The sequence below is a fragment of the Eublepharis macularius genome, chromosome 6, assembly GCF_028583425.1.
Source record: "Eublepharis macularius isolate TG4126 chromosome 6, MPM_Emac_v1.0, whole genome shotgun sequence".
NCBI classification, from domain to species: Eukaryota; Metazoa; Chordata; class Lepidosauria; order Squamata; family Eublepharidae; genus Eublepharis; species Eublepharis macularius.
This window is the reverse complement of record NC_072795.1, coordinates 28804321-28828679: the sequence shown is the minus strand read 5'-3', so window position 1 is coordinate 28828679 and position 24359 is coordinate 28804321. Positions and strand designations below refer to the sequence as shown.

Sequence of the window (24359 nt, the reverse complement as noted above, 5' to 3'; positions counted from 1 at the left end):
GCCTATAAATCAAGTTAACTCCAAACCAGATAGTCTAGTTCCAGCAGTGTGTGAAAGGAGGAAGCGATGTTCTTGTGAACAAAGCAAGGGATGCAGCCAGCCATGGTTCAAACATTTGTCAAAAGCTGGCTTACTGAGACAGAAGTGAGATTCTTACAAACTCTGTGCTACCAAGCATGCATCTTCCAGTGCAGCAGCAGGAATGGTCCCTTCTTCACTAAAGGCATATAATAGGACTGGGAATTTCCAGACAGGTTTTTTTTTTTAAGTATCAGATATAACTGACTTGGTTAGACATCCCTAGCAAGAAAGCCACAGTGATTGAACTAGATCATTTGGTGGCTTGCCTGGGCCATGTTGTGAATTCACAATTGCAGAGAGTTTTGAAATGACACAGTTGAACTATTATGATATACCAGCTTCCAATAATAAGCAGGAGGAAATGTATGCACTGAACATACTTACACAAGTTATTAAGCCTTTGAATTCAGCTTTGGTATGATTTTTTGTAACAGAATCCTAAATATTTCTTAGTAATTTCTTATAGTACAAAAAACCCTCCACAAAGAATCTGAATTGCATAACCCCTTTAAAAAGGTGGACACTGCTGAGCACCTCAAATAATCAAGGTTTACTTCCTTTTAATTGTATGCAACATGGTGCAATTTCTCCATTTGCTATGCTGCCCCATCAAGGATATCAACAACCAACTCAAAACACACAAATGCTAAATGGAAGCAGAGCTAGAGGTGGTGATTCTTACCATAAGATCTAAAAAATACATGCTACGATACAGAAGTTGTTGGATCACACATAAACTTAACATTTTTGCTCATGCAGGTATAGAGACATTTTTAAGAGCAATTCAAGCCATTGTTTATTGGGCGCAATAACTTATAATATAAAATCCATGTTTATTACCATAACTCTTGGTACCATACTTTTTGCTTTGCACCCCACCTGCCAAATCAAGCATCGGCATAAATTTGGTGTTAAGGCATGCTCTATTCTAAAAGCAGGGAAAGACTGCTGTGATAGTGTAAAACAGTTCAATAACTAAGATATTTTATAAGTTTTTAGGATGTATACAATACGTTTTCAAGTCATATTCCTGAATATCCTGTGAATGCAGGCTTATACAGATCTTATGAGGTAGGGAAGAAAAAGTGTTGAGTTTGAGCCTATGAAAAGATATTCTCACCCTCTCTTCAGCCATGCCACTTGGCAGGTTTACAGAAAGATGTTCAAGTTTGATCCTGCAACCTTGTACAGACCATCCCTCTAGTAACTGACTTCCTTATTTGGTTCAGTAGGGAGAACCGCTGCACAACATATGCTTTTAAAGACACATATCAACCTAGTCTGTTACAATCAAGGAAGTCTGGGAAAGAGATGCTTGTGTATGTAATGGATCTCCAGACCAAAGCAGCTTTCTTAAGCTCAGTTCTTTTCAGGGGTAAACTGGCTGTCCTCAGTCAGACTGCTTTGAGGATGAGCTTATTTTCAGCACCTGGAGCCGTTAGAACATTTATAATGGAAATACCATGATGCAATCTGTTTATTATGGATTAAAGAATGGATGGTTTTAAAAATCATTAATTATTAGCTTTGGAAGGACATACAAAGCTATTTGGATGGCATGCGTATTTATGGTACGACAAAGTTAAAGCGGATGGTATGTTTTTACACCATTATCTTAGATGAAGCCTTTTTATGGTTTGGCAAAAATATAAGAAGTATATGGAGGATGGAACACCATTGTGGATCGTGCTAGCAGAAGTGGTCAACCCTCAAACAGAGTATAATGGAGAAGAATGGCTTGCATATAAGAAATTTTGAAAATAGAGCAAAAGTCAGTCACGTTAAAAGCAAACGAGGAGTTACCGTTTCAATATGGATGGTTCCAATATAGACAAATTAAGGATTTATATGATGTTGACCGTAGAAAAATGGGATTTAGAATAAAAAATTCAGATTTAGAAGAATGTTTACTGCAAGAAGGGAAAAAAGTTGTATCTAAAGTGTATAAGATTTTGTTAAAATGCTATACTGAAGATGAAAGTTAAAGTGCAAATGGTAAAGTGGGCTATAAATTGCAATAGAAACATCACAATGGAGACATGGGAATATTTGTGGAGAAGTACTTTGAAAATATCAGTATGTACCAATGTCAGGGAGAATGTATATAAAATGATGTATAGGTGGTATTTGACGCCTAAAAAATTAGCCCAAGGGAATAGCCAAATGTCAGATAAGTGTTAGAAATGTGGAAAACATGAGGGCTCGTTTTATCACATGTGGTGGACTTGCGACTTGGCGAAACAATTCTGGGGGAATATTATAGAGGTTATGTCTGAAATAATGCAATATAAAGTAAATAAGTACCCAGAGTTGATGTTGTTAAGTCTAAATTTGGAAAAATATATGATACAAGATAGAGCACTAATGTTTTACATGACAACGGCGGCAAGGATGTCTTATGCACAGCTGTGGAAAAAACAAGAGATCCCGACAGTTGAAAATTGGATTCAAAAGTTGCTGCACATGGTGGAAATGAACAAGCTAACAAAAAAATTGAAAGAACAAGACTCTGAAGAATTTCTTGCTGACTGGGCAAAGCTGAAAATGTATTTGGAAAAGAAATGGGATGTGAAGGGGAAATTATGGTTACTGGAGAACTTTTAAGGGGGAGGAGAGATCTTTACAATAAATAGATAATGGGAATTGTAGAGTAAAATAAGGATTTGAAACAGAATTATATTTAGTTAAGATTGATATAGAAGATAGATTAAATGGACAATGGGTTGGAAAACTGCTGGAAGTCTACAAAGAAAAAGGGGAAGGGAGGGGGTGGGGGACACTGTAATAGGGGAGATATTGAATAGGATTTTGATGTTTGTTTTAGATGTGTATTACTCACCCAATAAAAATTATTTGAAAAAAAAGAACATTTATAATGGAAAATGGAACCAAAATAAAAGATCTAAGAGCTAGATTTCAGGTTGTCACTAAACCATTATAAAATATTCTGGGGAAACAAACGTTTCCAACAACATAGATACTTTTGTTCCAAGATACCAAAATTTTACATAGTTGCCAAACTGCTATTTAAGGTTTTAGTCACAGCAGCAGTTTAGAGTGAATTGTTGATCTAACAAGAGGTAGCCTGGAACACTCATAAATGGCTCAAAGAGTTGTGGGCTAGGATACAGGAGATTTGGATACAAACCCTTGGTCAGCAAGGATGTTCACTGGGTCAGTCACTTCCTTCTCAGCCTAACCTGCTTTTTAGGGTTATTCTGAATATAGACATTGCTTTGAATTCCTTGGAAAGTGTGATAGAAGTGCTTGCAACAGATTGACAGAGAACAGTATCACGGAAGAATAACACCACATACACATGGCTTGAACTTTGGGGTAGGAGGACAGATGACAGAAGTCCTACCAGATTTATTACTTATTCCAGAAGTTTATTTATCATTAATGGTACTTTTCAACAAAATTCACTGTTCAAAACTACTTTACTAAATTACTTTCGATCTGTATGAATACTTGTAACAGGTGTCTGTGGATTCTTTTCTTAAAGGAGAAACATATTCACATTAACAAAATCTGATTTATTCTGTCAACATATCAGCACCCTCCCCACCAGTAGCATCTTGAGATATCTGGAGATCCTCCAACATCTCAGCAAGGCTAATCCTCGGAACACCCTCGTCGTCTGTGTCACTCTCCACTGGAATGACTGGATCTGCAGAACCAAAACACAACATAAGACCTCCAAAAAGAAAATGACTTCCCCTATAAATATATAATTAAGTGACCATATCCCTTTCTGCAGTGTACAGAAATGTGGTATCTATATTGGGAAACTTGTACATGAATGTATATTAGATGTGTTTCACACATATTGCTGTGGTTGCTGTATCAAATGGGCCTCTTTCACTACTGAGATTTTTTAAAAGTTAAATGTCAACTAGTTGAATTTTTTTCAACCATTTAAGGTACTTTGGCTTAGTCAAGCCAATGTTTGCTTAGAGGGATGTGAATTAGTGGTCAATGAGATATTAAAGCACGAAGCTGTTTCTGATGCCTTATCTAAAAAGAAGAAAAACAGCACTGCCGTTTATGAGCAGCTGCCTATCAAATCCTGCAGGCTTTCTCTCAAAATTGGCATTGAGTTGGCTTTGAGTGTTTAGCTCCAAAGGCCAGAAAACTGCATTCCAGACACCACAGTAGAGATACACACACAGAAACTATTTAAAAATATACAGAAAAGAGCCCAAGCAATTTCAGATGGGAAACTTACTTTTATAAATATTGACATTTTTTCTAATGGCCTCATCTTCTTCAAGATCTTCCAGGAAATCCTGGTACTGCCTATAAAAGAAGAATGTTGGGAATGAAGTCAGTAATCCTTGTAGTCTTCTCTGGAGCAATGTAAATTTTAGGTCCTTATACACAAATATCTTTTGGCATGCAGACCAGTCCTATGACTATTGCACAAACAAAAATTCTGCTCCTACTGAAAGTTTCAGAGGACAGAGGGTACAATTTTAAGCAAAGTTATGCCCTTCCAAACCCCTTGACTTCTATGGATTTAGAAGAGTGTAACGCAGTTTAGGATTGTACTGATAATCAGTTTCAAGAAATCCAGATTAGAACATGCTTAAAGAACTCTAACGAAAACAAACTCTGGCATTTCATTCATTGTTTAGTTTAGTTTTTGTTTAGTTTATTCGGTGTTTAACCCGCCCTCCCCACAAGTGGGCTCAGGATGGGGCACAACAGTCATAAAATACAATTGCATAGCAAACTCTACAATAAAATTCAGCAATTAAAATTATATATATATATACAAAAACCTGATATAGTTGGCTACACATTCCTGCCCCCCAGCATACAAAGAGGAGGTAGACAGACACACAAGCTGTACTCGAATATCAGAGACCGGTGGGAGGCTCCATGATGGTCCTGACGCTGGCCTCAGCTGTTAAGCCTGGTGGAACATCTCTGTCTTGCAGGCCCGCCGAAATGATACAAGATCCTGGCAGGCCCGAGTGTCCTCAGACAGAGTTCCACCAGGTTGGGGCCAGGACCGAAAAGGGCCTGGCCCTGTTCGAGGCCAAACAAGCCTCCCTAGGGCTAGGGATCACCAGTAAGTTTTTACTCGCTGAACGAAGCGCTCTCCGGGGCACAGAATGAGAGAGATGGTCCCTCAGGTGTGCTGGTCCCAATCCGTTTAGGGCTTTAAAGGTTAAAACCAACACCCTGAAACGGATCCGGAATTCCACGGGGAGCCAGTGAAGCTGCTGTAGGATTGGTGTAATATGTGTCCTGTATGGAACACCCATCAGGACATGAGCAGCAGCGTTCTGGACCCGTTGTAGTTTCTGGATCAGACCCAAGGGAAGCCCTGGGCAGAGTGAGTTACAGTAGTCCAGCCTGGAGGTGACCGTTGCATGGATCACTGTCATTAAGTCCTGGGCTGAAAGATAGGGGCAAGTTGCCTGGCTTGCCGCAGATGGAAAAAAGCGGTACGGGCAACAGACAGGGAGGAATCCAAGATCATGCCAAGACTTTTAACCGATGAGACGAGCACCAACAGCCACTCCCCCCAAAGGCTGGGGGAAAATCACCATGGCTTCTACAGAAAGAAGTCCTGCCTCATCAACCTTTCGGGAGTCTAAGTATATAAAGTCTTCCAGATTGCCTCATCCAAGATTGTTAACCTGTTCAAAGGACTCCAAGAGGTTGATGAGGCAGGACCTATAAATAAAGTACAACATACATGGTTGCAGACTACAAATGCAAAGCTGTTACAATAATTTAATAATCTATATAAAGAGGTAGTTGTGAAATAGCAGTAAGCAATACAGTACAGAATGCTTGGAATTGTGAGGGGGAACTGATGAAGACTGCTTCGAAACAGGAGAGGCACTGGCAACCTGTCTGAACTGGATTTACTTCTGCTGAAAAAATAGTGGTGCACTGGACTTATTACCTTAAGGTTCTCACCCATTGGAATAAATATGTGGAATTTCCACAACTGAGATGTTACTTTTGAGGAGGGGAACCTTGTGTACTGTATTTGTTATTGCTATTTCACATTAAATTAAAGCTTGGCATTTGTACTCTGCAGCTACGTATGTTATACTTTATTTATAACCTTCTAGCAGTGGCATTTGGACACTTATGATACGTTTCTCTCTCCAGCACCCCTTGCCTCCCTTTGTCCTCAGATTTCCTCACATAGCCCTCCTTTACTGCCCTACTCTCATTCTCAAATTTTAGCCTGGTTCCCTTTCAGTTCAAGTCAAGCCTGTCTCTTTTGGACAGGTTGACTTGTCCCCAAAAGTCCGCCAAATCTAAACCTTTCTCCCAATACCAATTTCTCAACTTTGCACTGAAACCCATAACCTGCGCCTGTCAAGCTTGTCCTGCGCATGGAACAGACAGCAGTTCTGAGACTGCTTGCTTGGAGATCCTGGCCTCCAGCCTATTACCTAGTAATCTAAATTTAGCCTTCAGGACCACACAACTGCATTTCCAATGTCACTGCTGCCAATGAGCACCATGACTGCTGACTCTTTCCTCAGGCTAACTATCTAGACAGCACGTGATGTCCACCACCTTTGCACCAGGTAGGCAAGTCACCATGCACTCCATACATTTGTCACAGACCCTGCTCACTATATTCCTAATAATCAAACCACCTCCCCCCAACCTAAGAGGGGTATCCATGGCATAAGAGAATACTGGTCTGTCATCCGAGGAAGAGGTCCCTTCTAAAGAATTATTTTCACCCTCCTCAGCCTAACACCCTCCAACCTTGAAACCCTCACTCTTCATGACAGCACAGAAGCTATCAGCACAGGAGTAGGATAGTCCTAGAAGATCCTTAAGGGTCTCATCCACATACATCTCTCTCAGCTTCTCCAGGTAGCAACCCTAGCTTCAAGGGGATGAACCTGTTCCCTAAAAGCCGAAGCTCCATGCATTAAGCACACATCCACAATTCCTGTTGTACACATGACATTCTTTACAAAAGACACCTTTTGTCTTTTACACCTTTACAAAAGACACCTGTCCATCCCACCTCTGCAGGCATTGATGTAGTGATTTGGTGTAGCCAGTTTGGTGTAGTGGCAAACAGCAGCAGGACTTTAATCTGGAGAGCCAGGTTTGATTCCACACTCTTCCGCTTGAAGCCAGCTGGATGACCATGGATCAGTCACAACTCTCTCAGCCCCACCCACCTCACAGGGTAATTGTTGTGAGGATAATAATAACACACTTTGTAAACTATTCTGAATGGGCATTAAGTTGTCCTGAAGGGTGGTACATAAATCAAATGCTGTTGTTATTATTTTTCTAACTTCATAGCTGAAAGTTAAGATGTACTCAACATAAATAAACGTCCAACTAAATTTAAAATTTGACCTGAATTTATATAGGTTCACATAACTCTGACATATTATCTTGTCTTCCACTCACCCAATTCTGTGACGTCTGTGTTGTAATCTTCAATTATAAAGCAAGTTAGAATGTACTATGCCTTGTTCATTTAATGGTTTCAACATTTGTACCCCAGAGAGTGCTTAGATCAGTGGATAAACACCTACTGGTGGTCTCTGGCCCCAGGGAGGCTCAACTGGCCTTGACCAGAACCAAGGCCTTCTCAGTTCTCCTGACTCCAATGTGGTGGTATTCACTGTCTATAGATACTTGGGCCCGCCGCGATCTTTTATCGTTTCGGCGGGCCTGTAAGACAGAGATGTTCTGCCAGGTATACAGTTGAGGCTGGTCTCATATCCATCTGGTGAGCTTCCCTACCAGTCTCCTCTCTGTCTGTCTGTCTGTCTGTCTGTGTGTGGGCTCAGCCCCCCCACCCCCACCCCGAGTCATAATCGGACCATAATGGCTGTTTCCTCCTCCTTCCCAGTCACTACTGGCAGGGATAGATGGTTTGGGCTGATATCTTGGAAACCGTATTTTATGATTGTTATGATTTTGATTTTAAATGTACACGTATTCTGTTGTAACCCGCCCTAAGCCTGTTCGCAGGGAGGGTGGGCTAGAAATCAAATAAATAAATAAAATAAATAATTTTTTAAAAGAGGCATCCACTTGATGTTATTGGGACTTTTGGTATTATCCTGAATAGTGCATGAAAAATTCCTACAAAGTTTTCTCTCTCAGCAACCTTACTTTGTTCAGGAAAGCATGAACAGTTTAAACATTTCAGGCTGATAAGGCAGGAGGAGGGAAGCAAAGAAAAAGCAAGAACCTTTCATCATCTGTATCCATGCCTTCTCTATCTCTGTCTAATTCTTTCAGTTTCCAGTTCCTGCGACGCTGGCGTTTTGAGCGGTCATAGCTCTTCTTGATTAATACCTAGGGATGGAAGAGAGGGGAAATGACACTAGGCTAGAAATACCACTTGCAGAACGCACACAATGATCTCTTAAATCTAAATTAATAGATTTGTGAATGGCTTCACTGAAGCAATGGCGAAAGCGTACTATATTACAAATCACCACAAGAGGGCAGCACAGAAATTACTTTTTTTAAAGAGTGCACAAGTGGAGAACATGGTTTTCACTGCCATTTATACAGTATCTGTTAAAAGTAATTTATACACAATGCGATGCTTTTTTAAAAACAGACCTGAGCTATTACCCTTGGCTTACCAATCGGGTGTGCAGTTACAGCAGCTTGTTTAAGTTAGACGTAATTAATTCATGGCTGAAGTGAGATCAGAACCAGGGACTTCAAACTTACTGGTCATACGTATAACCATTTGGCTTCTGTTCAGATTATGAACATGTCAGAGGTTTTTACAAGGTTACAAAAGAGACAGCTTTCTATCTAATGATAAAATATCAAAAATAACACACAATGGAATAATAATATATTTAGAGCCAAACTAAAAATACATGGTCAAGGAAAAACAGGGTAAGAAGAATATCACTTAACACTATACTAATCGCCAGCACAATAGACTAAGCAATACAAGACCCTATCTGGACCATCAAGGTTTATCCATCCTCGCTTCTAGAATGACTAAGCACATGCTGGGAATCTTGGTGACCTGGAAAGACTGTGAAAGGCTTCCTTTGTCTAGTTGAGCATACACAGAACACAGAAGAGACCTAGTCCCTGTTCTGAGGACAAGCTGGCAATGGATGATTGACCTGACATGAGAGCAACAAAGATGGATTAAGAGAGAGACAGCCGTAGAGGGAGAATAGATAACAGATAAGAGGATGGGATGTTCAGATGTTTCATGAAAGGCTTTGCTTAGAAAGTAGGCTTTTTGGGGAGACCTGAAGGAGAAGCTAGTGGCACACATGCCAGTGGGTGATTAATAGCTGGTGACTTGGAGTAGGATGACATGTGCAAGGTCAGGACTACAGTTTGTCAGACAGTTTACAGGAAATTTAATTTCTCATATCAAAGACAAGTAAGCTTATTTAGCTTCCATGCTAGTAAAGAAGTTAGGATTCTTTAGTTCTGATTCAATGGTCTCAGTTCTGCTAATGGAGGTTTATCCCTTGGACTTAATAACCCCTCCTTCAGCATAAGAGGTGTGTTCCACCTGTAAAAGGCTCCAGGATGGAAGGCACCATGATTACTGGATCCAACTTCCTATCTGTAATTTAATAGTTCATAAACTTGCCTGAACAGTGCCTAATTGAGGGCTTAAGGAAAGAAATGCTAGCCCCTTACCACATCAGGAACAATCTGGGGGTTCATTTTATTTGCAAATTCATCATTTAGGTTGCAATTGGCCAAGTCAAATCTAAAACAAAGATATAAAGAACAGAGTATTAACAGAGACTTGCAGTATTTTCTAAGAGACAGGAGATCAGGGAAGAAAATGTAAAACAGACTGTTTCAGGAATAAACTAGATTAAAAGCATAACAAACATTTCTACTTTAAATACAACCAAGTAGCAACAGTTGTAAGTTACAAAAATGGAGACTTGCACAATCCAGAAACTTCCCAAGTCTTTCCTATTTGGTCTGGCATAAGCCCTGTTCCTATGCTATAGTGAACACACATACATCCTGCTGTACATGCACAAATCTGCTTATAAAAGTGAGCCAATGTTTGTTCACTTTACAAATGCACCTGTAGACCAGCATCTGTATAATGTGGGGTTTAAATCACACATTAAACTGTACATGTCCGGCATACAGCACTCTTTTAACTGAACATTATCACTAGCTATCCACATACCCTACTGCACAGTAATTCAGGGCATACTAGTCCATCTGCCCTGAGCTGACATCCTACTGTAGGCCTCCCCAGAATTTCACAGTTCCTCTCTTTCCATTCCAAATAGCATCAGCAATCAAAGACACTCCATCTGACATAATTATCAAAAGCAGCCTACAAGCTTTTATTTGAACATCAACTGGAAATAATGTAGAACGGGTACAAACCCCAATACAAGGTCGCCAGGATTTAAAAGATGCCCCAGATGAGTGCGACAGAAATACTGCTGATCTGTATTCAGCTCTGATGTTTTCTGTACCCAGGCTTCAGCAAGTGTATGCTTAGAAAAGACAAAAGGAAAAGAATGCACTTGTTTGTTTTTTTAAAAAAGCTGGCAGATGTTATGTACCAAACCGAAACTGCTTTCAAGGTTTGCTTTGTTTTTAATTTTATTGCTTTTCTTCCAGACCACTGACTTTTTATGACATGTTTAGAGGCTCTTTTGGAATGTTATTTTTTTTTGCTCAAATCAGTCAGATGAGTTGATTTGTCTAGCAACATTTGACAGCATACTATAATGGGAGACAGTGTGCTTCAAAGTGTCTGATTTGTTGATTTAGCTCAGCTCAGTATCATGTTGCTGTGCCGCAACCAGCCAAAGATCAAAGTATTATGCAATCAAATCTAGGCAAATCTATGTAATTTATACTGGGAACAGAGTCCAGCTGGCTCAGAAAATAGGTTAATCTGGTGCAGATTTCTGACCTCTAACAAAGATAGCTTCCCTTAGCCAAATCTGGCAGTGATTTACCAAAGGTATTGCTGATATCACTTTGCACCAATTTATCTTATATACATGAATGCTTCCCGTAAGAGTGGCCTTTTTGATAGTAGCAAAGGTTGGACTACTCATAAACAACAACAGTTCAATTAAAAACTTAATGGAAAACAGATGAGCCCTTTCAATAAATTTTTCAATAATGTAAAACACATCTAGTGGGGATCATGGATTTGGGTTCATCCATCTAACCAATGAATATCCATTAGGTGAGTGGCAGGGCCTTCTTAATGATGGCACTCAACAGGAAAACCCCAGATGCCACCAGTCTGAACAGGTAAAGCTTTGCTACATGGTACAATGGTATAACCTGGCTTATTTATTTATTGAGGATATTTCTATGCTGCCTCTTCGGAGTCCTCCTTGAGGTGGCTTATCATTAAAACAATGTAGCATAAACAGCATAAAGACAGTAAAGTAGGCACTAGGTGAGCCTCTTATGTGTGCCAATGCAGCAACTTTAGACTTACTTATGTTTGATGTCTATTAACACTTGGATTTAATAGTTCATGTCATGAAAGGAACCTAATCGTTTTCTCTCTCTCTTTTCTAGCACTAAGAAATCTTTTCATTTGGACTGTTAATTCTCAGTGGCCAGTAAAGTTTATATGCGTCCAGTTATGGGATACCACCAGAATATTTTAATATAAGGATTTTAAGTGAGGACCATATATGCTCCGAAGCTGTACATATAATGTAATTTAAACATGCCTACCCTTGACCCCAACTTTTAATGTCAGAACAAGCATTCAAAACAGAACGATTGTCCTTGTGAGATGCTTACTTTGAATTCCCATTGAGCTCAGTGGAGCTTCGTAAGCATGCTTGGAATTACAGCCTAAAGCAGACACAACATAGACAACTGGGCTTCTTTTGAACATGACCCTTCCTTTTGATGGTCTGCATCCCTACAATATATTCAACATGACATGCTGCAGTAGAACAACTTGCAAGAGCGGAAGTAAGATTTGTCTAGCTTCTAAGAGGTGATACAAACAAGAATTACTCTTACTTTGCTGGATTTCATTCCTGCACCAGCACTTTGCTTTTTGTTATGGACTCTGCTGATATCCATTACAATAAATTCCTCTAACTGTTTTGGCTGGAACAAGCTGTTGAAAGGGTGACGCCAGTAGGTGCTTCCATCAATTTCAGCAACTGAGAAAGAACAAGGAAAGAACTATGGATGAAGTGCAAGATAACTGAGAAGGCGATTTCTAATTTAGCCATCTTAATAATAATGAATGAGGATGTTGCCTTGTTGATACTCCAGTTTTGAAAGAATTCCATAAAGGCTGAACCAGAAACAAGGCAATGCCCACAGTTTTCTTTGCTGCTGCATCTCAGAGGGGACACTTCTCTCTGGCACAGAGCCAACGTAGTTCCGCCTCCTGCAATTCTGCTGATCTGACAGGACGAAGCTGGCTTATACCAAGTCAGGCCACTGCTCCAGCGACAGTGACTCTCTCTAGGGTAGCAAGCTACCTGAGATCTTTCTGTGTGCAAAACATGTGCCCTACCAAAGAGCCACGGCCGCTTTCCAAATGTGCTCTCTGAAAATCAGAAGTGCGTGCCACTGCGGTAACGCACAAATGGGCTTGTACTGATTTCAGCACAGCTCACTCACCTTTCCAGTTCCCAGGAACATACAAAAATCAACTCTGAATCAACACCACGGCTTTTCTGGATGTTCTGCCCTATAATTACCACGTCGCTATAACCTGCCCACTTCCCAATTTGATAGGCTCTCAACACTAGTAACAATAATACTGTAAAGTTTTTAAAAACTTCTAGTTTTATTTCTTGGTCAGTATGAGGCATGAAACGTATAAAAGTGATTGTATGTGTAAAGTGCCGTCAAGTAACAACTATTGTGACCCCACAGGGTTCTCAAGGCAAGAGACAGACAAAGATGGTTTGCCATTGCCTGCCTCTGCATAGCAACCCCGGAATTCCTTCTTGGTCTCCCATCCAAGTACTCCCATCAGGGCTTAGATATTTTTAGGCTTTGGAGATCATTCTGGGTTACACTTGAACTACAACCAACACACTAAAAATTAACATCAGTGAGTCTTAAGAACATACACCCAAGAGTTTCTAAAAGAACACAAATATGAAACTAGTAAAATTAGCAAAAATACACAAACTGTCACTAAAACCAGTCTGCTTATTGCAGTATGCAGATCAGGATCCAAGAGACCTAGGTTGAGATCTTTACTCTGACATGAAAGCTTGCTGGGTGACCTTGGGCCAGTCACACACACTCAACCTAACCTACCTCACAGGTTTGTTGTGAGGATAAAACGGAGAAGGGGAAAATGTTGTAAGCTGCTATGGGTCCCTGTTGTGGAGGAAAGTACGTGAATGAAATAATTAAATAAAATATTGGAATGAACACCATTTTTTTTTTATAAATGAGATTTAGGGGGCAAAACATTCACGCATACATTCCACTAAAACAGTTTGTCTTGCTCTTTCCTATTACCAAGTACAATCATATTGAAAGCATTAACTGTTAGATGTAAAAAAAAAGGTCCTACATTGTTCATTATTTTTCAAAATTTCTACCATAAAATTTTACCTAAATGGAACATTTAAATCAATGTCAATGGAGTGCTTAATACTCGTAAGTGAAAAGATTAAGGGGGAAAATCAGGAAAGAACTTACTCTGTAGCGTATTAGGATCAATGATGTGAATGGTGCTGGTTACCCGGATGCAAACACAGATTTGGCTCATATTGCCAAGGCTTTGAGCCAGTTTTGGAGACAGACATACAACATTATCCTGCACAATAAATACATTTTTAAAAGTTTCTATCAACTCTTAACTGTTGGTTAGCAGAATTTTTTCTTTAAAAAATCTGAAAGCAGTTTTGCAGGCTAGGAAACAACAACCATTAATACAGAGCAGTCCTTGATGATCACCTAGCCTTCTGCCTTGAAAGCATTACAAGGAAGATACATCGCAAGGAAGCTTTGCAATATAAGATTCAACTTTAAGAACACAACAAAAATAGCACTTTGAAAGAATTCTTTAATATATACATGAGTGGACCCAGGCATGACATGTAGTCCACTAACAGGCTACACTATATGGTGACTTATTAAGCAATTTCTTCTGTGTAAGAGGAGATGTGGTGGGATCGTTTGTACACACTTGAGTATTACTTGATAAATCTCAGCTATGTATGTACAGCAGCTCAACTGAAATATACTGCACTGTCATTGGATGATACAAAAATAAACCCTCTGAAACCATATTTTATCATTTATGCTTCTAAGAGCTGGGAGAATACATCTAGTGACATGGAAGCCAACAATTCATTCAAAAGGCAGTCCCCAAACTTCCCCCCGCCCCCCAGGTTCCTAACAAAGAAAGTCATGAAGTACCTTGCATATGGGAACAATCTCCACAGAGAAGGTGCTTTTGTAGTTATATGTATTGCTATGAATGTCATGAGAGATCAAACGCTGGGATGATTTAGACCTACAAAGGCAAACAAAGGGAAACCAAATCCAGTCAAGGGAATGTGCATTTAAAAAGTCAACTTGAAATTCAATCATAACAAAGCAACGCTCTGTAAGGGGAATCAACAACGCTCCCCACCCCTCAAAACCTTCAGATGTCACAACACAAACTGGATGGGAAGTAGGAAAACATGCAATGGCCGGTAAAGCAGGAAGTTGAAAACATTTGGCTGTTTCATAAGGCATTCCTAGGATTTCAAACTGCATATGCGTGGAAGGGATCACTTGAACAGGAGCAATGACGTTGCAGAAACGGTTAACATCTCAGGGCAAAAGAGCTTCTCCCCTCCACCAGGTGAAGCAAAGCATTGCAGCTGCTCTGGTCTCCCAAGAAATGGCCAGAGACATGACCACTGTGACCACTGCTCCTGCCTTCTCTGGGCTATGGAGAATTTCCCTGCTTTCAGAGGAGTTGCTATCGTTATTAGCTAACTCCGATTCTTTCTTTTTAAATCCCAACGGCTTTCCCACTCTTCTTGTGATCTCTTTTATCAGGCTCTATTCTGACAGCAATTCTTCTGGGTCTAATCAAAATAATTCTTTCTTTCAGCAACTTTCTTAGGGGAGGGGATTGTTTTATTCCTCTTCTAATGTCACCGATAATTGTTGCAGTCTATAGATTCTGACACTTAGCAGCCAGCACATACAAGCAATCATTTTAATACAAATGACCTAATCATGTCTGTATCGCTGGTAGAAGAGATGGATGCAGCCAGTTTGTAATGCCCCAGAAGGGTGAAACAGAGGAACAAGTTCATAAGAGGTTGGGGATCACTTACACAGTTTCTATCCCACTGGCTTTAAATACCTTAAGGAGTTATGCAGCTTTAAGTCTTAAAAATTTTGCTCTTTTATATTCTTACCTACAAGGGACTGTACACTGAAGGAAGTCTACCATCTTCTGAGCATGCTGTTTTGAAGCATAGTAGAAATCCAGGCCATCTGAAAGTACATAGATAGAATTAAAATCTATGATATTTCTCGACAATGTGCATCAGAAGTCATCAACCTTGTGGGCACTTTTGAATTCTGAGGATTGGGAGTGGTGCCACCTCAAAAAAAGCTCTGTGCATGTATGTGTGTAGAATTGCAATACATCTGCCACTGAATACTAAGGCCAATCGCAAAATGACAAGAGATTGCAAACCAAGCATCCTCCTGCAATGAAGGCAACTCTTTCTTAATGGATGCTCCCTGCAGACAGATGCCTTCTAGGTTCTTCTAAAGCGCTTCTTATTCCAATGAAGTGGAGGAAAAGCAGGACTGTCTCTTTGCTTTGGGTAAGAGACATTATTGTCAAAGAAACAAATGAGTACTGGGAAACCTATTAGCAGTTGTCATGTTGGGGATCATTGATACATATTATCATAAGACTCCATTTTCTTCAGTCTGATTTTCATGCATGCTCCAAGATTATCTCCCCTTCATTAGCAACATATCCTGTTTATTGCAATTTTTTCTCCTTTCGTTTACAGCTGTTATAAAAGGCAATTTTTTCCTTCTATGAAAAACACAATCTCATAATTAAAAAAAATTTGGCTACAGTGAATAATAAGCAAATTCTTGACGCTGCATTTCTGCTGAAGCTGTGAACCTGATCAACTGTTGTATAGAAGACCACTGTGAGACTCATAAAACAACAGGGCAGAAGTACTATGCAGCATGCTATTCGTGCAGTGTTTTGCACAGAGAACATTAAAATTATACATATTTTAAACGTATTTTCCATGCAAACCGCCACATATGCATGAGCTATAACCAAAGCATCATTTGCAAAGCTGGGCATCTCTTTCAAGCTTGCAAATAACCTCTGTTTTAATATTTACTCCTAGAAACATCGGTGTTATTTCAACGAATACCTAGGCATTACATAAAGATCATCAAACAACCTCACTTACCATGGATCTCTTTGATCCGAAGAGTGTTCTGATGAAGCTTATGTTTTAAAATCAACTGCTCCAAATAGTAGAAAGTCTTTTTATGTAGAGTCTAAAAATCAGGATTAAAAAGAAAAGACTTGTATCTGAAAGTGATTTCACGTTTCTACAGAGGCCTTCAGACCTGACTTGGATGGCCGGGCTAGCCTGATCTTGTCAGATCTCAGAAGCTAAGCAGGGTCAGTTCAGGTTAGTACTTGAGTGAGAGACCACCAAGGAAGTTCAAGGTTGTATTGTCGAAGGCTTTCACGGCCGGAGAACGATGGTTGTTGTGGGTTTTCCGGGCTGTATTGCTGTGGTCTTGGCATTGTAGTTCCTGACGTTTTCGCCAGCAGCTGCTGGCGAAACATCAGGAACTACAATGCCAAGACCACGGCAATACAGCCCGGAAAACCCACAACAACCATAAGTTCAAGGTTGTTATGCAGACACAGCAATGGCAAACTACCTCTGGTCACCTCTTGCCATAAGTTGGCTTCAACTTGACAGCTCTTTACACTTATGCACACACATACACACCCCTTCAAGACGTCTGATCAATATGGCAGCTAACTTTGACCAAAACCCCAAAGCAGCCCAAAGTTCCTAAAGCAGGCATATGTACTTCTACAGAAAGAATATCAATCCTGTCTAGGTACAAATAAGTTCCCCCAAGTTCCCTGGTATTTCATCCCTACTTGTTACACTTGGGGTTGCAGACTTTGACAGAAATATAGGGAAGAAACTATAACTTATAAGAGTGCTGAGGAAAATCTTTGGACACATCCTGAAGTTAACAAGAACCAAGTAAGTTGTGGACAATTCAATTTAAATGTGAAATTCCCATATAATATTAATAGTGGTGTTCAAGCCAACCTCTAAAACAGCTTCTATCCAGACCAGAGAGCTTGTGCAGAGTGGACCACTAACACAACTTCCCCTTCAAAAGTAAACTTTTACACATATTTGACTTATACTGCTTTTGGCACAACACACAAACATCCTGCTTTGATGCATCAGTCTCCCAGTTATACCTTCTGTCTGACTTGAACCACTGCTTTCCAGAAGTCCTTAGCTTCAACTCGATGGCAGTCATCACACATTTGAGAATGAACAATATATTCTATCACAAAGATTTGTTGAAGAATTGCACCGTTCATTACCTAGGGATGAAAAAAATGTCACGTTTTTCCTACTAAACTGTTTCCAGGGAGGAGCTTTTTCTGGTTTATCTTTTCACCCCTCCCCTACCCCAACTATTTATGCATTTCATTTCATCTGAAGGACCCTCTCCTCCCTATGAATCTGCTTATACTTTTATTTCAGAGCCCCAGTTTCACAGGCTGGAAACAGGGCCTCACTGAAGATGGGACATTCGTCAGACACCCAATTATTCTCTTCAATGACTATATTTATGATACGTTTTATGCTTCATGCTGGTTTTGGTGGGTTATTAATGTTTTCATGTATGGTTTCCTTGGGTAAACTTAAGCTGGTAACAACATATTTCTATATTTTTCTGCTTTGTTAGACTTTAATTTTTTTATTTATTTCATTTATACCCTGCTTTCCCCCCCAATGGGGACACAAAGCGTCTTAAGTTCTCCTCGCCTCCAGTTTAGCCTCACAAAACCCCTGTGAGGTAGGTTAGACTGAGTGTGTGTGACTGGCCAAAGGTCACTCAGCGAGCTTCCATGCCAGAGTGGGGATTTGAACCTGGGTCTCCCGCATGCTAGGTAAAAACTGAACCACAACACAGCCACTGGACTGGTTTTATTTTTTTTGCAACAGAATGATATGGCTACTCCTGAAATTATTTTTCTTCTAAAAATACAACTTTACAAAAATTACTTTCAAGTTTACTCACCTCTTTTTGTACGGTCAACTTTACTTTAAGTCTTTTGGAGTGTGGTTCGGTCCATACAAATCCAGCTTCAATTAACCGTACCTGGAATTAGTTGTGTGTGATTATTAATCTTTCTAAAATTTAAGACCAGCGAAAGAAATAGCCACGCTCTATTTCCATGAGCATCCATGCTTAAGTAATGTCACCCAAATAGCATGGAAATAAATATACGGAAAGATATTTACGTAGTATTCATTTAACATGTTTAGATTCCAGGGAATGTACAAGACCGCAAATATAAGCAAACCTAATGATCATGAAAGACTCTTTAGAACATGTTTATAGTGAGTGAGAATATTACACCCCCTCAAAGGTACAGCCACAACTACAGAATCACCACCCCCACTGTGATGTTCTACCAAAAACTTTCTAAGCCCAAGTACATACTATATAAATTTTCACATCAAACACTGTCCTGCACCAATTTGAACTTTTAAAGGAAACGCGTATCTGGGAATTAAGTACACCACATTTTGGCCTATTTATCTGAATACAACTCCAGCTCTACCTCAAATAACGAGAAAGGGCTACAATATATTTCAAAATGTAATTCATTCTCTTAGCTAAAGCTGGCCTCACAAATCCCATAGGTAACTAGAACCTCTGGGCACACCATGAATGCAACAAACTCCAAAATTATGGTATTCAGTCTCCTTAAAAGTTACCGATATTTTTGTGCTATATCATGAAACAGAAAATCGGTAAGGTATGATCATAGTTGCTGGAAAAATTAATGCACAATATGAGCACACTTCTTGGAAAGATTCCCCAGTTTTGCAAAAGGACCTGAAAGAAATTATCCTTATGAACCTTTTGAAAGGACCTATGCATAATGGAGAAAAAGTGTTACATATATGGAGGCTCCATCAGCAACAAGCCATTATGGGCATAGACATACCAGCTCATTATGCAAAATGGGCCACACATTTTTGCCTCCATATCATCATCAAATAATCTTGGAGTCAGTAAAAAGACAATTTATAAATCATATAACATAAATATATTAGACTTCATCATTTTAATGAGGGACTAACCCTGCTGAGGGCAGCTTTGATTTTTTTAAGGCACAATGATAGAAGCTCTCTTGATTCCAAGGTGCATTGCACCCAAGTTCCCGGAGGCTGAAGATACCTGAAATAAGGAAACATACAACATAAGAAACTGACTAAAACTAATTAACATGCCATGTTAGAAATGCATAAACACAAGCCAATAAAAATGCTTCTACAGCCTCATGGTCTCCCCATCAAAATACATTATTATGGCCTTTTTATTGAGGAACTGAGAATCAATGGTTGGCTGAATCTACATCTAGGTAGTTTCAAGACATCTTCACACAGGAAGCTGCAGGTAATTAACGAGGAAAAGGAATAACATTCTACAAGCAACTTCTGCATAACACGCACACAGGCAATAGCTATTCCACATAAAACAAACCTTCTCTCAAGGAATCCTCCAAATACAGTTAATATTGAGGAACATGTGAATTCTACAGACACATCTAATAATTTAAGCTTAGTATACTCGGCTGGATCCTGACTAAATTTCCCACTCACAAAGCGAATTTTCATCTCTGGAAAGGAATTTCCCTGCCTCCCCATTCCAATCCACTACTCTCCTTGAAATGCTGCCGCTGGGGGACAGGAAAATTGTCAGGAAGCTGTAGGATGGGAGGAAACAGGCAAAACAATGTCCACACGCCTCTTTTCATTATTGGAAAATTTAGCTGGGATCCAAATCCCTGTAATGGTTTTCAATATTAATGTACATTATTCAGAGGCCCAGACAGCTGCACATACAAATCCACTGTGGTAATCACTTGGCATAGATGGTAAGGATTTAGGGCACAACATGCCAATCCCATTAATGGAATTTGATCTTACAGAGATAGATGGGGACTACTGGCTGTGCCAAACATGAAATTGTCCCATAGCTGGAGAAATAAGACATGTTATATACAAACGTATTTCACAGGACTCAACTTTCCTTCCTTGGGCTGCAAAGGTTCATATGGCATGAGCAATAAAGGGCTCCTCAAAGTGCAGACAGTTGTTCAACAGTGTTTCAGAGCTCCAACCACTTGAAAGGATAATAGGAACTTATTGGCTCTCCTTTGCCTAGCAGTTGCTCAAAATAACCCAAAGAACAGTGCCACAATCACTGGCTGGCAGCTGTTAAAAGTGCTCTTTTCTCAAGCTGCTTTTCTTACAGAGCATATCCACTTCTCCCACAGCAACAATGCATTCCACAAAGATTATTTTCTTCAATGGGTCACTTTGAGGCTGGAGATAGACAAAGAGCCTTAGCTAAACACTCCATGAGGAAAGTTGTCGGGAAGCCTTTGTCTCCCCATTGGCTCTCTGAAGAAGCCATTGCGGTGAGCGATAGGGAAGGAGCTTGGCCTCCAATCAATCATGTCTCTGCAGATCTCAAGTTAAGGTTGTGAGGGACAAAAAGTGTGATATGAATGGTTGCCCCCTGGCCCCAGAATTGGGGCTTCATATAAAAACACCCTGAAAAGGGCCTGTTAAGGTGCTGAAGACATTTAGTACCTTTCACATTGTTTGCAGAATTGAACAATGACTTGCTTAGGGATTCCTTCTGTGATGTCCACCTGGGTCCGTAAACATGCTACGCACATGTTAGCTGGGTTTGGTGGGATTGCAGTACCACACTGGCAGCACAGGCTGGAATACAAAAAAATAAAAATAAAGCTACCGTTAAAGCAAAAAACATTTTTACTTCCACTAACAAAATAGTGGAGAACAAAGGTCAATTCCAGGCAACAAATAAAATATAAGCATTGCAGGTTAGGTTGGCTTCAGACAAATTTAATGAACACTGATCTGTACCATTTTTCTAGAAAAATAGGTAATGCCAAAGTTGTTACAGCTCTCTGGATGCAATCTTAGTGTTAAACCAAGAGACCAGAGTTCAAAATCTCTATTGAACCATCACTGTTGATGACCTTCAGCAAGTTAGATCTCAAGTTAAAATGTCTGTGATAGGTACACCAACATCTTTTCAAATAATGTTTTACAGGATAAACAAAGTCTGAGCGTACTGAATGGTGATAAACTAAACCTGTTTCAGCACTTCACATTTCCACTACAAACTGATTTAGATTCTCACTTTCAATACGTAATCAGAAATATTCAAGATACATTACTTATTCCCACCATGTCTAACCCATGTAGTTCTAGGCCACTTACAGTGCTGCTCTTTGTACCTGTTTCTACTTGCTGAATTACCAAATTCATTTCAAAAACACTGGAAACGTCTCCCCTTTGGGATAAGAAACTTGCATACAGTAACTGTAACAATACAATTCCTGAAAGTTTGATACCTGAGATTTTCATAAATTATGATAATAGTATTCAAATGATAAAGAACAGAACACAGCCAATCCAAACATACAGGGAGTCACATGATACCACCTCTAAAAATGGCACATGGAGAGAACTGTTTGTTTCCGAGGACTGGATCAGGCAATGTGCATGAAACTTCAATACATGCTGGGGAAGTAAGGGTGTGCCAGACTTCCGATATTACTCCATGTTCACCAGTCGCAAATGATTTTGGGAAATCAACTGTGTAGTCTGTAGACCCAATTCAGACATTACCCCCACATGGATAAGATCGTAAGACAAGCATTTTTGGAATAGACCAATTGACCCGTACGAACTCTGTAAGAATGCTCAGAAGTAGGGCAGATGTACTAAGTAGAAAAGAATTTGGATCTCACTGACACTCACATGTTTCCCTGGCTGTAGGTTGCAGGCTCCTTCATGTACTCCATTTATTGCCCCACTTGTGGCTCCTGAGAGAGAGACACACATACAGACACCTAGACAGCAAAGACTGTATGTTAAGAGTGCAACTGAAACCAAAAGAGTTGAAGACTGTATTTTAATAAGAGTCCTAGAAGTTGGTATGGAAGATAATGAGTGTGTATACACACACGCGTGCACACACACAAAGCTAACTCATACCAAGTCAGATAATTGGTGTATCAAAGTCTGTGTTGTTTACTATGACTGACAGTGGCTCTCCAGGGTCTCAAGCAGAGATCTTTCACATCACCTACTGCCTTTAACTGCAAATACCATGGACTGAACATGCAAATCAGATTCTCTACCACCAAACCATGTCCCCACTTCACATGGTCAGGGGATGGAGGATCAGTTCTATATTGTAGGAGCAGAGGAAAGAAAAAAGGAGCAAGCAGGGAGGCAAAATTCAATTATACAATGAAGTGGTAGGGGAAACTAAACATTGTATAAAGTAAGTTTAGTTACATATTAGTATCACTTTCCAAGAGCAGCAATGAAGATCACTGCTAGGGAATGAAAGGCGTACAACAGCATACTGGGGTTACAGGCGCTGATAAGCAACATAGATGGAGCTACAGAGCTCAAGATGCAGGATTCACTAATGAAGAAAGTAGGAGGAAGCATATTTAACGATGTTAGCACTGAAAACTCACTGTACAGAAAAAAAGAATTGAGAAAAGTGCTTGTATATTGCAATAACAAAGGCTTACTGGCATGTCACCCAGCTGGCTTCAAGGAGAGGAGTGGGGAATCAAACCTGGTTCTCCAGATTAGAGTCCCACTGTTCTTAACCACTACATTACACTGCCTCTCTCAATTCATTTCTCTCTCTCTCAAAAAAAGGACTACTTATATTGATACCTTCTTCCTTCATGAAACTCAAGATGGCAATATTTGATTGCTGTCACCAAGGATACTGAATCAAGTCCCTTCAAAACCATTTATTAGGATAATGTGGAGAGTACATATTTATAGTGCTTATCAGAGAGCTATTTATAGGGTTGCTAGCTCCAGAATGGGAAACTACAGGATATTTTGGGGTACAGCCTGGAAAAAGTAGAGTTTAGGGAGGGGAGTAACCTCAGCAGGGTGTAACGCCACAGTCCACCCTCCAAAGCTGTCATTTTCTCCGGAGGAGTTGATGTCTGTAGCTTGGAGATCCCTTGTAATTCCGGGAGATCTCCAGCCAGCACCTGGAGGTTAGGAACACTGTCTCTGAAGCACCCCAATACAAGCCATGTAAGTGGCCTGAGCCTCGTGGCTGCCCGGTGATGAAAAAGCGGCATTCTCCACCTTTTCCAAGGCAGGCTTGTTACATTCACACGTTCCACGTCAGACACGTTGAAACAACAAGCGTCAGGGCATAAATGGAGGGTTGAGGAAGCGGAAGCGGGGCCAGAATTGGAAAGCGTCATCGAGACACCGCGTGGCAGTTAGGCCCGCAAGCAGCGGCGGCGGCGGCGGCGACAGGAGGAGGAGGAGGAGGAGGAGGAGAAGGGCCATCACGCGAGCTCCTCGGGCGACCTCGATCACACGCTACTTCCAAGCTCACCTATTGGCTGCCTCAACACACGCGTTCCCTTCTCGTACCCTAGTTTTTTACCTCAAGTCAGCGCGGCTGCACCTTCACTCCCGATTTCCCAGGAGCAAGACAATTCTCGCGAGACTTTCGCCAAGGATCGCGAGAGTGCGAGGAAAGACTTCGCTCTTAGAGATCGATCAGGAAAGCCAACTCTGCAACATGGCGATTATTTCCGGGTTCCATTGGGAGGTCGCCATTTGCGGGGCAAAAGCGTAACGCGCGCTCCCTAAAAGGATATAAGAAAAACTCTCCCCCATCCCTCCCCGCTCCTTTTCTTGGTAAAGCTTCTCAGTTTCCGAGTCTATAAGGTCCCTCCCTGGCTTATGCCATCTACATCCCTCGCCCCTCAGTGTCCATTTGGAACCGGAATTGTCTATATTGCTTTCAGTTGGTTGGGTAGGACTCATCGCAAGAGGAGGCGCCTGTAGATGTGCCTTTGCGATGGACAGCGAAGCTGGAAATGCTTTTGGCACGTGTTCAGAGGCGCCTTCAAGGGACTCTCCCCATCTAATGCAGTGCTCTGAACCGCC

At 40.5% G+C, this 24359-nt stretch overlaps 1 protein-coding gene across 2 annotated transcripts; it reads right to left on the bottom strand.

Moving 5' to 3' along the window:
- Window positions 1-3439: 3439 nt before the first annotated feature.
- NMD3 (NMD3 ribosome export adaptor) lies at window positions 3440-23935 on the bottom strand. 2 transcript variants are annotated; one of them, XM_054984081.1, is made up of 16 exons: window positions 23851-23935; window positions 22170-22261; window positions 20967-21101; window positions 19449-19545; window positions 18376-18456; window positions 17543-17671; window positions 16491-16581; window positions 15456-15534; window positions 14455-14551; window positions 13732-13849; window positions 12076-12221; window positions 10453-10565; window positions 9733-9805; window positions 8291-8397; window positions 4310-4380; window positions 3440-3751 (listed from the first exon to the last, which is right to left on the bottom strand). In XM_054984081.1, exons 2-16 carry the CDS (start codon window positions 22211-22213, stop codon window positions 3618-3620), a joined length of 1515 nt encoding a protein of 504 aa, XP_054840056.1. In that variant the 5' UTR covers window positions 22214-22261; window positions 23851-23935; the 3' UTR covers window positions 3440-3617. The 2 variants fall into 2 exon arrangements, with proteins under 2 accessions (XP_054840056.1, XP_054840057.1); XM_054984082.1 differs by having other exon boundaries at window positions 22170-22234; window positions 23851-23888.
- Window positions 23936-24359: the final 424 nt, after the last annotated feature.

Coding starts and splice junctions, on each gene's coding strand:
- NMD3 (XM_054984081.1), bottom strand. CDS start 22,213: ATGGAGTACATGAAGGAGCCTGCAACCTACAGCCAGGGAAACAT. Junction 4,381..8,290: donor ATGGATACAGATGATGAAAG/GTTCTTGCTTTT, acceptor CTTCTTTTATAG/GCAGTACCAGGATTTCCTGG. Junction 3,752..4,309: donor AAATGTCAATATTTATAAAA/GTAAGTTTCCCA, acceptor TTGGTTCTGCAG/ATCCAGTCATTCCAGTGGAG.